The sequence below is a fragment of the Citrus sinensis genome, chromosome 7 (assembly GCF_022201045.2).
Source record: "Citrus sinensis cultivar Valencia sweet orange chromosome 7, DVS_A1.0, whole genome shotgun sequence".
In the NCBI taxonomy this organism is placed as follows: Eukaryota; Viridiplantae; Streptophyta; class Magnoliopsida; order Sapindales; family Rutaceae; genus Citrus; species Citrus sinensis.
In genome coordinates this window covers 3,744,257-3,755,885 of record NC_068562.1, presented here as the reverse complement: position 1 = coordinate 3,755,885, position 11,629 = coordinate 3,744,257, and the positions used below count along the sequence as shown (strand labels likewise).

Here is an 11,629-nt window from a genome sequence, read left to right as displayed (position 1 = left end):
TCAAAACCCATGAAAGTCAGTCACATAGAAATTTGACCTTTATTTTATTTTTTTTCCTTTTGTCAATTCACTATTAAAAGAATGTATAGATACCATTTTACGTTTTTTACTACTAAAAATAACGATTTTTTAAAGAATAACTGGAGGTTTTTTTTAATAAAAAGATTATTTGAAAATAATCAATTTAGGAAATATGTAATTTAAAATTTACCCATTTGCATAAGAGGGTACAGAAGCTATTTGATCCATATGATATGATTAACATTGTAAAACTGGTAGTAGAGGCGTTCTAGTCTTCTAGAATTGGTAAAACTAGAACCATTTCTTCAAAGGACGAGATTGACACACCACGGGCAGCTCTTAATCTCCAACTGAGCTTGTAGGACTGAAGATATTACATTGGACATGAATCTTCACCGTAAACAAGAACCATCTTTGCATAGATGCATGATACAAGGGATAAAAAAAAAGCCATAGTTATGAGCTAGAAAACAATTATTACACGTCTAAGATAGCATTTGGCAAGCTCTTAAAATATCTTATGTACACAAAAAATGCAATTTGGAATGACAGTTTATACACAAAACTTTGGGATTTGGCAGAAAAAATTTCACCACCTTCATCATCACCAAGAGAAGGGAGAAAAAAAAGGATAAAAAATAAAACAGAATACAACAACATGGACTAGCCCAATACGACTGTACGCCACGATGCCCTACTATCACCTCCTGTTTCTTTTGCGAGCCCATCAGCTTGACAAGATGCTTTGATACGATATGATCACCAAACAAACCCATGGTAATAACGTCAGCAGAGATACCCCACTTTGCACTGACGTATCTCTGCCGTACAACCATGGAAGAACCAACCTCCTCTTCCCTATTTCATAACATGCATTGCCTGCATCCATGAGGGAAAAAAATGTTCATAGACATAGCTTTAGCTTTCTTTTGAATTTTAAATAGAAATGTGGTAAAAGTGAGTATCAACTTCCACCATCGTCCAAAAAATAATTAGATAAATAATTGCCCCACTTATAAAACAACTGTTAGAAGCCACATTATTTTGGTAACCGAAGATGGCAGCTTGAGAACTAGTTATCAACATGTCAAAGGATTTCTGTCGATTCAGGTTTGAGCAACACATCTTCCAAGTTACCCAAGGAAAAAAGAGCTTAATCATGTTCTTCAACCTAGAATGTTATACCAGCCTTTTTTTTTTTTTTTTCCCAAAATCTTATTTTCAAAGTCATTGAATTCAAGAAAAATAATCAACTCTACGTATGCACGAATAAAGAGTTTCAGTGTCTCTATCAATCTCGATTAAAAAAAAAATAGTAAGAAAATTACCTGCAGCCTTTCCCATTCTCACTTGTTGATAGGTCAGATAATATATGACAGTCCAGATGTATATACAGGAAAAAGAGAGCCGGTGAATATGTGGTTATCATCTCACATCATATCAACTAGAACCTGTGGGCGAGGTCTAGACTTCATGATTGTCTCATCACTGTGCTTGATCCATTCCGAGAGTTTCCATGGCTTTTGCCACTTCCATTTGAACTGAAGCAGCCACTGATGATGGCTCCTCTTCCACCTCCAGAGTTTTCCAGGTTGTCCTACAGTTGCCAGTTTCTTCATTGACAAGTGACCAACCGGAACCATCTGCATGAAAAATCATCTCTAGCTTGTTGATCAAGACGAAAGACTACAATTGAAAAGACAAAATTTTGCAAAAAGATTACCTTTCGTGTCTGGTCTACAAATGCTGCTGACTCTCGAACTGAACCATTAACAATCCCAGGTGTAAATTTGAGTTGCTTTGGTGCTGGAAGTGACACAGGAGATAAGGGTCCACTCATGTCATCTGCAAAGTGCTTCGATGAATTCCATGAGCTTCCCTGCTGGATTCCCTTCAGAAGTGTAAGAGCAACAACAGAACTAAAATACGGAGATGAAAATCCAAAATTCAGACAGAACGTGATGGTGATTCTCATTCTAGCCGTAAAACATCTAGTTTTACATCATTGTGTATTGTCCCAGATGAATAAAGGACATAAAGTTAATAGAAGATAATCTTGCAAACATCATTATGCTCTACATGTTGACCTTGCTGTTTAACTCGAGAGAGAAATATCAAATTTCCTCGTGCCAACTTATTGTGAGAACAGGGTGCACCGGTGCAGTGTGCAATATAAGTAACGATGTAAACATAAAATGTTGAGCAGAAAATCTAACCGAAGCTGAGCTAGCCAAGGCAATGGTAACAGCCTGCTCTCTCATCCTTTGCTCCTTCACTAGTTCTTTTCTTTGGGCTTCACTTTGCTTAAGTAAAGCTACGAGGTCATTTAGTTGCTCTTTGATCTCTTTAATTTCTGTATCTTTTTCCCACAACTGGAATCTGTTAACAGATGAGCACAGCAAACATCAACATAAATGAAAGGAATACACTCATAGAAAATGCACATAGTTGATCCCAACCAATGATGCCGAAAGCCAAAGATTCGTTACATCACTTAAGAAAGACAAGTTTTTTTTTCTCTTTTTAATTTATGAATTTGTTCTCACAGTACAGTCAACATTTTGTATATGTGGAATACCCAGACAAAAACAAGAGAGATCTAAAATCTTGTTCTCTAACTAACAGGCACGACATAAAAACATGGCAATTTAAAGGTAAATAGAGGTCCAGGAAAGTTGCAACTATAAATTGCCAGTATTACTGTGTAAAAAAGGGGGAAGAACGGAAATTATCCATAGTAGATTCACATTGGAAATCAGGAATTTTTTATAATCATTTTAGGAATTAATAGTTTAACTTCTGGCAGTCATATTATAACTCGATTTTAAATTCTATCACCTAGGTAAGTGTGAATAAATCAACACAGACCCGATAAGATACAGTAACGGCCATGACAGGAATAAAGCAGAAATGGACTTGCTGATTCACATAAAAGTTTATGAGAAGGCTTGTGTTATTTCTTGTTTCTTACCTGTACAATTTCTGTTGTTTTTATTAACTCAGAAATGTTGAAATTTTTCTAATCAAATATCTTTAATGAAGATCATGAGAGGGTGTTTTGAAAGAACTTCACTAGTCCAATAATTCAGATCCTCTAGGTTGTGTGTATACCTTGTTTCTGCAGCAACATTGAACATATATTGAAGCAAATTTTTAGCATCTCCCATAAAGCGTAAATGGTTCCAACGTCCACGACCAACTAAGGCACGTTCCCTTTCTTCTGCCTCTGAAAGTTGAGAAGCCATTTCCACGAGTGCTTTTGAAGACATGTTCAGCATGTTCTCCAGAGAAGCTATTCTCTCCATTCTTGCATTTGGTGACAAGGACGACAACCTAAATGATTAGAAAACAAACATGTCAGAAGAAGAGAATCTATTCTTTTTAGAAATTAACACACTTAAAAATCAGAAATACACTTCTATTGGTGATCAGTTACTTACAGTATAAAGTACAAGGTTAAGGTATCTTCTCAGAATTTCCACTTTCATACATGGCATATGGGGAAAAGTTAAGTAGACTAGGGAAAAGGAAAAGAAAAAGGAATACTATGTACCTGGAATGTCCATTTTTCCCTCTCTGTGGACTATGCCCGTTTAAAGATAGCTGGTCCACTTGTTTCAGTATGGTTAACTCATCTGCCAATGCAGCTTGTCTGCATTTTTATTTAAATCAATTAGCATTTCGTGAAAGCTCACAATAGATAGCAAGTACAAGGAAAATAAAGGATTGAAACATACACTTGGCTTTGCTTTTCATATTTGAAACGAACTTCATGCACATTTGCAGAAACTTCTAGCTCATGTTCAAGCCACTTTTGCAGAGATTTTTCATTGCTCTAAAAACAAAACAAAAAAATAAATATGTTCTAATGTTATCTTTGTAGCATAAGTAGTATTAAATTCTATAATGAGAGAACTTCAGGTGGCTGCCATTTAGGTTGAACAACCCAGTCCAAGAGTTATCAGGTTAGAAAGACTACAAATTCAAATATTGCGTATAGTTCAAGTAGATAGATGACACACTAATGTTAAGTGCAAATAGTCTACCTGCCCAGTTGGTGTCGTATATCCAGTGGAATTAACTGAAAGAAATGCACAACAATCATTTAGGAAAATACAGAAAGATGAATAATTACAAACCTGAAAGTGAAAAAAGGAAAAAAAAAAGGGGGAAGAAGAAGAAGAAAAGAAATTCACCTGAGTTTTCACGTGCAGATGACTTGCGAGCTTCCAGCAACTCTTTTAGCCTTTTGGTAGCAATTGCTGCTTCCTCTGTCTTTCTTTGAAGAACCTGCATGAGAAAAGTAAGATGATTAGCAATAATATGAATCTCTATAACATATTTAATACACACATGCACCACCAAAAAAAAAAAAAAAGGGGAGAGTCTTGACAATTTTGGCAGAAACAGACTTATTCTGTATCAGCTTCTATCTTATTCCTCACTCTTCTTTCAGCAAGGCTTTATTGTTTTATTCTTTTTCTAATTTTTCATCTTTTCAGAAAATATCAGGATATTCCTAAAGACAAATGGAAGGTTGTTTTCATCTTACATGCATCAAGACAAAAAGATAATGATACTTCAATGTCTACATAAACTTTTGCCAGACAAAACACATTACCATTTTCTGGCGTTGATTCAGTGCTTCAAGTTTATGTCGCTCAAACTCATTTTTCCTCCCCTCCTTCTTGAGCTGCTTGGAAGATATGAAAATAAGAACTATGGTAAGAACTATATGTATGAATTGCAAAAAAACAAAATAAAAGATATGCCAGCATAATAAAAATAGATTGCTAAAATATTCCAGAATAAGTAAAATAGAATGTTTTTTTAGCAATCATAAGTATAAAAATCGATATAGCAAAAAGTACATCAACGTATTACTAAGTAACATATTAAAGGCTTGATTAGGTTGAAGAAAGCAATGAAAGATTTAGGATTGTGATAAGTCCCTCTTTTTAGTCCAAAATAAGTCCTTAAATGATATGATCTTTTGAAATATTACAAAAAAAATCCATAAAATGTGAAAATTTGGAGACAAGTGCAGCCAGTTCACATATTGACATCACATAATGAGATCCATTAAAACACAATAACATCCCCATACCAAAATAATAAATATTCTTCTTTTGATGATTAAATTTCTACATTTCGAGTTTCAGCAGATATACCTTTTTTTGTCAGAAAGTTCCTAAAATTTAAAACAATATGTTTACTTCAAAGTAATATTAACTCCAAGTTTCAGTCCCAATGAAGAAAGAAATCTGCTCTTGTTGGCAGGGACATGTAACAAGTATTACATTGTGTTACTTCAATCAGACAGTATAAATTTCCAAGCCATGCAAAATAAACCTCTGCATCAGCTAAACAGACTCCAATCAAACAAGAGCATTAGTGGCACAGAGAATGCCCTTTCGCTCACCCAAGATCTTGAGTTTGCAATAAATTAAAATACATTTATGAAACAATTTTTGAGAAAAAGCCTTTCTTTGTTTTGCCAATATTAAAAAGGAAAAAGTGCATAACCATTGTTACAGAATCACCTGCAGCAATTCCTTTTCTCGGGAGGCCTTCCACTGTCGAAATTGTTCTGCCTCCTGTTTGATTTTATTCTGCAACTGAACCTACAACATGAAATGTGGAACGGCCCAACAGATCCAAGGATTGTCAATATATAACAGTATATCCTGCATATCTGATCTGAACTTGGCATAAGCACCTAAAAAGTAGGGAAAAAAAAACCTAACCTTTTGAGCCTTAATAGACTGAATTTCAGCTTGTAGCCGCTTTGCTGCTTCATCACTTTTATGTTTTTGCTTTAAAAGCTCAACTTGGCTTTCTTGTTTTTTCTTAAGCTCTAAAATCTGCTCGTGCAACGATATCGTGTAACAGTTAAGCAAGAAATCTAATTAATGACAGCAGAATAAGACTAAATAAAACATAATGTCACCTGAGCTTCGAGTGCTTTTAATTTCAGAGTATGACCATCTTGCATTTTCTGAGTATGTCCATCGGAATTTGCCGCAAGGTTCTCTATTTCAGCCAGCAAACGATCTCTCTCTTGCTGCGGTGGTACTTTACAACATCAGCTAGAAGCATTTAAGCATACTAGATGCTGAAAATACTAGAATGTACAACTTAACCTGCACAATCCTTTTCTCTCCTTCAAGTTCCATAATTTTCTTCCCGAAGTGATGCCTGAGAGCTTCGGTATCAACGTCACCAAAAAGTTTCATCTCAGACTGCAAAAGTAAAATGGTCAGAGCAGATGCTTTTGTATCTAAATGTTAACTAAAACATAAGGGATGTTTAGGACGAGGCAAGATTTGGTTTATGTAAAATGATCTTATGGGTTGCCACAAGGATGATATAGGCTTGATTCTAGACAAATTTCAGATCACATGGTGAAATCCCCAGCAGAAACAAATTTCATTGTGATGCTGTTTATATGTTGGTTGGGGTTACAAGTACTCCGGCTTCATGCCTACAACTAAGTGTGACTAAAATAAAGACTATAAATGAAACCTCTTTCTGCTCCAAACGTTTGTTTAACTCATTCAATTCTTTATCCATGGTATTCTGCCAAAGTGCATGCTCCCATTCTTTTGCTACTTCCTCAATTTCTGAGGAATTTCCATCTGCACAAATAGGCAATGGTGAGAAGCAGAACAAGAAGAAAGACAGAAAAGTAGTGCGAACAGTGGAACAAATCAAACTAGTAACAGATAGACAATATGGCACACTTTGACTCACTTACTCTGCAACCCAAACTGGCAAAGTGTAACAAAAGCACCTATGTGGGGATCAATAAAAAGATTCTACAAAACAATGGCCACGCAATACATACAAATGGGAGCTTGGGTTGAAACTCATTCAATTTCACTTCTTATACAATTTTTGTACGTGGTTTTTCCTCATAGAACTAAATTAGTGGTTTACCTGATACAGCTTCATCCATCTGATAATCAGATGAGTCTATACTCTGAAAGCCCCTCTTGAGTCCATCACTTTTGACAAAACTGACTGGACCTTCCTGGAATGTACCAAAAGGAAAAAAAAATGATATAAACCCTGAAACCTAAATTATGCCAAAATGACACCTAACTAATATAATAAAGATAAACAACTATATTCTATTAGCATTAAAGAATATGGATAATATTGAAATTCATACAAGAGGAGAATAATTGTTTCGGAAAAACAAGAAGTTTCATTGACATTCAAAACCTAAATAAGTAGGGTTCCAATGGACATACTTGAGCATCAGTTTCACAGTGCTCCACAACAGCACGTCTGCTGCGATATTCATGAAGTTCTTGACAAAGGTCCTCATTAGTAGCCTCTAGCCAAGCAATTCTTCCCTTTAGAACCTGTTCAACCAAAGACGTTATTTACACCACCAAATCAAAACAAACAACTAACTTTGAGCAAACAATATTTTTCTGTAAAGCATAATACCTGCACTTCATCTGACGGAGCTCCTCCAGCACGAGCACAAAGTTCAGCTTGCAAGTATTTTAGCTGCTGGCGCAACTTTTGCATATCACTGGATATTAAATCTCTATTGACCTGTACAAAAACTTAAGTTTAATTTTTCTTATCCTACAAATGAGATAGGAACTAGAAACGATCAAGATTCTCAATCCACATATAGCATTGTAGGGTCAAAACTAATGGAAGTCACATGAAAAAACTTACAACAGGCTTATTCTGAATATTGCGAGCACGATTTGCATATTTGAGAGTGTTCAGACTTTCCTCAGCATTGATATCAGCGGGGCTTATGCAAGCTGAAAGAAGTGATAGTAAGGCAGAATGAAAGAATTATTTTATTTCAAAATTTGGACTTATATTTATATCCAATCAAGTGTCCGACTAATCTCTTGAAGGTTTACCTATCATAACAGTTTTGCTGTTCCCACCAAGTGAATCCTGCCAAAACGCACAAGTAAAACATAAATCAGAGAGTTCAGAATGAAGATGATAAAATGAATCAACCAGAAACGAATCTCAGTATTTAGTTTCTTCTTCATTTCATAGATAAAAGTAGATCATATTTCATTAACTAAAGGCCCATAACACAGAATTGAAGACCATTATTGACAAAAAGACCTTATCTGTGCCGTCAATAAACACAGCAGTACTCTGATTGTATCTGATTGCAAAATGATTTTGCATACATAATTCATGTAGATTTGTGACAGATACAAGACAAGCAGTTACCATACGCTATTAAACAACATACCAGAAGATCTATAAAAGCATCTTAGTCATCCAGATGCCAGATATATATGATTTACATAGGATGAATGGCCACATTTAGATTGTGAAGAAAAATATATGCATGGCATTGTGTACCAATGATATAACTGACATAGCTAGAGGTAGATATACGCTTGTATGGTTCTGATATCAGGTCGTCACTTAATAAGACAATCCCAGCAATGAAATTTAGCAGTAAACCTACACACTCGCTCTCAATAAATGTGTGAAATACATATCAATATAATATGAATCTTGCCTGCAAGAGTCGAGTCAATTTACTGTCTCGGTAAGGAACATGCACACCCTCTCTACGCTTTTTCTCATCTCCTAGCGCACTGATGACATTACCAAGTGCTAGAAGCCCCCTGTTAATGTGAATACCTATTCAGAAAATAAAATTAATAAACTATCACCATAATTAGAACATGTATGAATATTAAGAGATAAAAAGAGATACACCAACCTTCTTTCAATCGAAGACCATCAGAACCTGTTCTTTTAGCTCTTTCTGATCCAGCCAGATCAACCAAATGGAGCTTTGCACAGAAATATTCTTCATCCATATCCTCATCTGGAGTGCCATTATCAGGAGAAACTGAATGGAGTTTGCGCATTTGTTCTAAAGTGATTGTGAAGATTGCATGGGACCGACTTTTGTAAACATGCAGAGGAACCACATACTATTAGATTATGAAGATTCACTGATTAGTTATAACAAAGATACCAACCATTCATGCAATTGGAAAGTATCATTCGAATCTACATTTCCTCATCCAAAAACAGGATGGATACATTACATTTTTATCAATGACAATGTGATATAGATTCTTGCTTCGGGAAAAATAGCTATTTCTGGAGCTAAGTATACAAAGGGAAAATGTATCATGATCAATGCTAGAGCTAAGTTTCCTTAGTAACAACATCAATTATGACATGACCATAATTGAACATTCTCAAGCCAGCACTACAGTGGATCTATGGGGGAAATTAAAAAAAAAGTTTTTAAATGAGTATACAATCGTTAGTCTGAGCATAATATTTAACTAGTGGGGGATGAAAACTTTGGATTTTCATGATCTACCTCGACTGGTTGTTCATATTTGTACTCCCTGTTGCACGGCTCAAAGATCCTTGCTCCAGACAAGCAGCCATCTCCTGTAACGTATTAACAGCAACCTCAGTTGATCCTGCAAGTGTTATGACTCCATTTGATGATTCACGAATTTGTATTGGCGGCCTCCCAGAAATGGAAACTTTCCCAGCATGTCCATTAGCAGTCACTGACTTGCTTACAGATACAGAATCCAGCAAGTCCCTCACTTCTTCCTTCAAAATCTTCAAATTTAAAACCTCTAATTAATTCCTCGGTGAGGAAATATAAAACCAACAAAACAGCAGTCTTTGACAAAACATAGATGGTCAAGCCATCATATTCAAGCAAGAAACCAATAGGATCAGAAACAAGAAAAATATAAACGGCAAGTGACTTAGAGAATCTCTGGCACACAATAGAAAAGCAAACCATAAGATGAAAGTACCTCAATGAAAGAAACATGTAATTGGAACTCCATTTGATGTCTCAATGTCTCAATTTTGTTGAATAGAGCATTCATAACTTGCGGAATTAATCCTGTCTGGAAGCCTTCTCTGAGGCCAGTACCCATGGTGTATGTTTTGCCAGATCCTGTCTGTAGGACTTTTACACATCAACTCATGTAAAACTTTGTTAAACTTAAGACCGCTTTTGAACAGGATGGATATTACCTGACCGTAAGCAAGCACAGTAGCATTATATCCTTGGAATAAACCATCAACAAGAGGAGCCACGCACTCTCCAAACATGGCAGATGATGGAGAACCACCATTCCCATAGACATGATCGAATGTGAACGAATGTGTTCCAATTTGTACCTGCACCACGCTCCACGGTCATTAATGTAGTAAGCTGTGCATTACAAGTAGCAAGAAAATCCACAGAAATCTAATTACATAAATATACACTACATCAAAATCCGTTTAATCACCCGTCCATGCAACATACTGAAATGAGCTAGACATTCTTGAAACCGAAAAAGAGCAAGGCTTCAAACGAGCCAGCTTTGCCTCCATAATTGTATTAACCAGAACAATTGGATGCTTCAACCAAATATAAATTGTTGACGCATTTTTAAAATCTCAACATTCAATATCCAACTTTCCATAAAAAGCAGCTCAGCGGATAACTTCCTCCACTTGCGTAAAAGCAAGCACGATACCGCAAAATTAAGTACTAAAAATAATAAAATATTAAAAGAAACAAAAGAAAATGACCATGCAGAGAACCTCTTTTATTCTTCAACCTCATGACCACACAATGCATATATATTCAGAGTAAACATTCACAACAACTAAGCAGAGAACGAAGGCGGAAATTAACAAAGTGGATTCGTTTAATTAACTGAAGTCCGAAGGTGCGTTTAGTCACCTGAGGGTTTCCATGAGTAACGGCGACACATTCTTTACAGCCCTGGGCACGTTCATCGCCGATTAACGGACGTACATGAACGGCCACCTTCACACTACAATTCTCCGACGCCGTATCCATGAACAAACTTTAATTATTCGGGCTGCGATTAATATGCTGCAATTAATCAGAATGACTTCGTCTAATCAGTTGAGATTAGGATCCAAGAAAATGATGCAGCAACAGAAGAGAAGAGACAAATAGGCTGTGCTTTTAACTGAGAGAGAAGTAGCGGTTGGTTAATCACTAAATGTTTTTGCGTTTGGTGATTGGGAAAGTGGAGGAAAAACAAATGTAATTAATTATAAAGACTAACGAGTAACTCTAACAAGAGGTTGGAGGAGGCGATAATAAGAGCATCAAGTTGCTAAAAAAAAAAAAAAAAAGAATGGCATCATTCATTTTCCTTGTTCGTCACTGCTCCGCTCTCACTTTTCTACTCTCATTAACACTGTCCGTTTCTCTGACTCTTCCTGTTAGGTGTGTACTTTGGTATCTTCCTTTCGTCTTTTATTATTATTGTTATTATTATTATTATTTTTACTGTTTTGCCCCTATTTAGCGGCTGTGCGGTCTGTGCCCGTGGGATCCACTCCTCTAAAGTCCAAGCCCCTCTTGGCTCCCTCTTATTGCTCCAGTCATTTTTTTCTTTCTTGGATGCTTACTAATTTATTTGTATCCTCCAAGTGAGAGATTTTGTTGTTTCCTAATATCATTATTGCGCTCGTATTTTGTTATTAATTGATGACGTTTGGTTATTATAATTTAGGGATGCACTAGCGATACCAAACTAATTATGATGAAGCATAAATTGTGGCCTTTTTTTGGTCCTACCCATTT

The 11,629-nt window shown here is 35.9% G+C and overlaps 1 protein-coding gene across 3 annotated transcripts; it reads right to left on the bottom strand.

Annotated features, from left to right (window-relative positions):
- Window positions 1-412: 412 nt before the first annotated feature.
- On the bottom strand, window positions 413-11,260 carry LOC102624205 (kinesin-like protein KIN-4A). Of its 3 annotated transcripts, none has more exons than XM_025094009.2 (26): window positions 10,751-11,260; window positions 10,051-10,197; window positions 9,825-9,974; window positions 9,368-9,621; window positions 8,750-8,937; window positions 8,543-8,667; window positions 7,917-7,953; window positions 7,720-7,811; window positions 7,480-7,590; window positions 7,278-7,391; window positions 6,961-7,054; window positions 6,547-6,659; window positions 6,165-6,263; window positions 5,972-6,085; window positions 5,769-5,885; window positions 5,565-5,645; window positions 4,643-4,714; window positions 4,218-4,311; window positions 4,068-4,102; window positions 3,759-3,856; window positions 3,575-3,673; window positions 3,133-3,354; window positions 2,238-2,400; window positions 1,745-1,912; window positions 1,350-1,664; window positions 413-900 (listed from the first exon to the last, which is right to left on the bottom strand). In XM_025094009.2, exons 1-25 carry the CDS (start codon window positions 10,868-10,870, stop codon window positions 1,452-1,454), a joined length of 3,120 nt encoding a protein of 1,039 aa, XP_024949777.2. In that variant the 5' UTR covers window positions 10,871-11,260; the 3' UTR covers window positions 413-900; window positions 1,350-1,451. The 3 variants fall into 3 exon arrangements, with proteins under 3 accessions (XP_024949777.2, XP_006494475.2, XP_006494472.2); XM_006494412.4 differs by having other exon boundaries at window positions 1,745-1,900; XM_006494409.4 differs by having other exon boundaries at window positions 1,745-1,903; window positions 10,751-11,259.
- Window positions 11,261-11,629: the final 369 nt, after the last annotated feature.

Excerpts from the sequence above, each read along its gene's own strand:
- LOC102624205 (XM_025094009.2), bottom strand. The coding sequence starts at position 10,870 with ATGGATACGGCGTCGGAGAATTGTAGTGTGAAGGTGGCCGTTCATGTA. Across the intron at positions 5,886-5,971 it reads TAAAAGCACTCGAAGCTCAG|ATTTTAGAGCTTAAGAAAAA; the intron begins GTGACATTATGT and ends TTGCACGAGCAG. Across the intron at positions 4,312-4,642 it reads TGAATCAACGCCAGAAAATG|GTTCTTCAAAGAAAGACAGA; the intron begins GTAATGTGTTTT and ends TTTCTCATGCAG.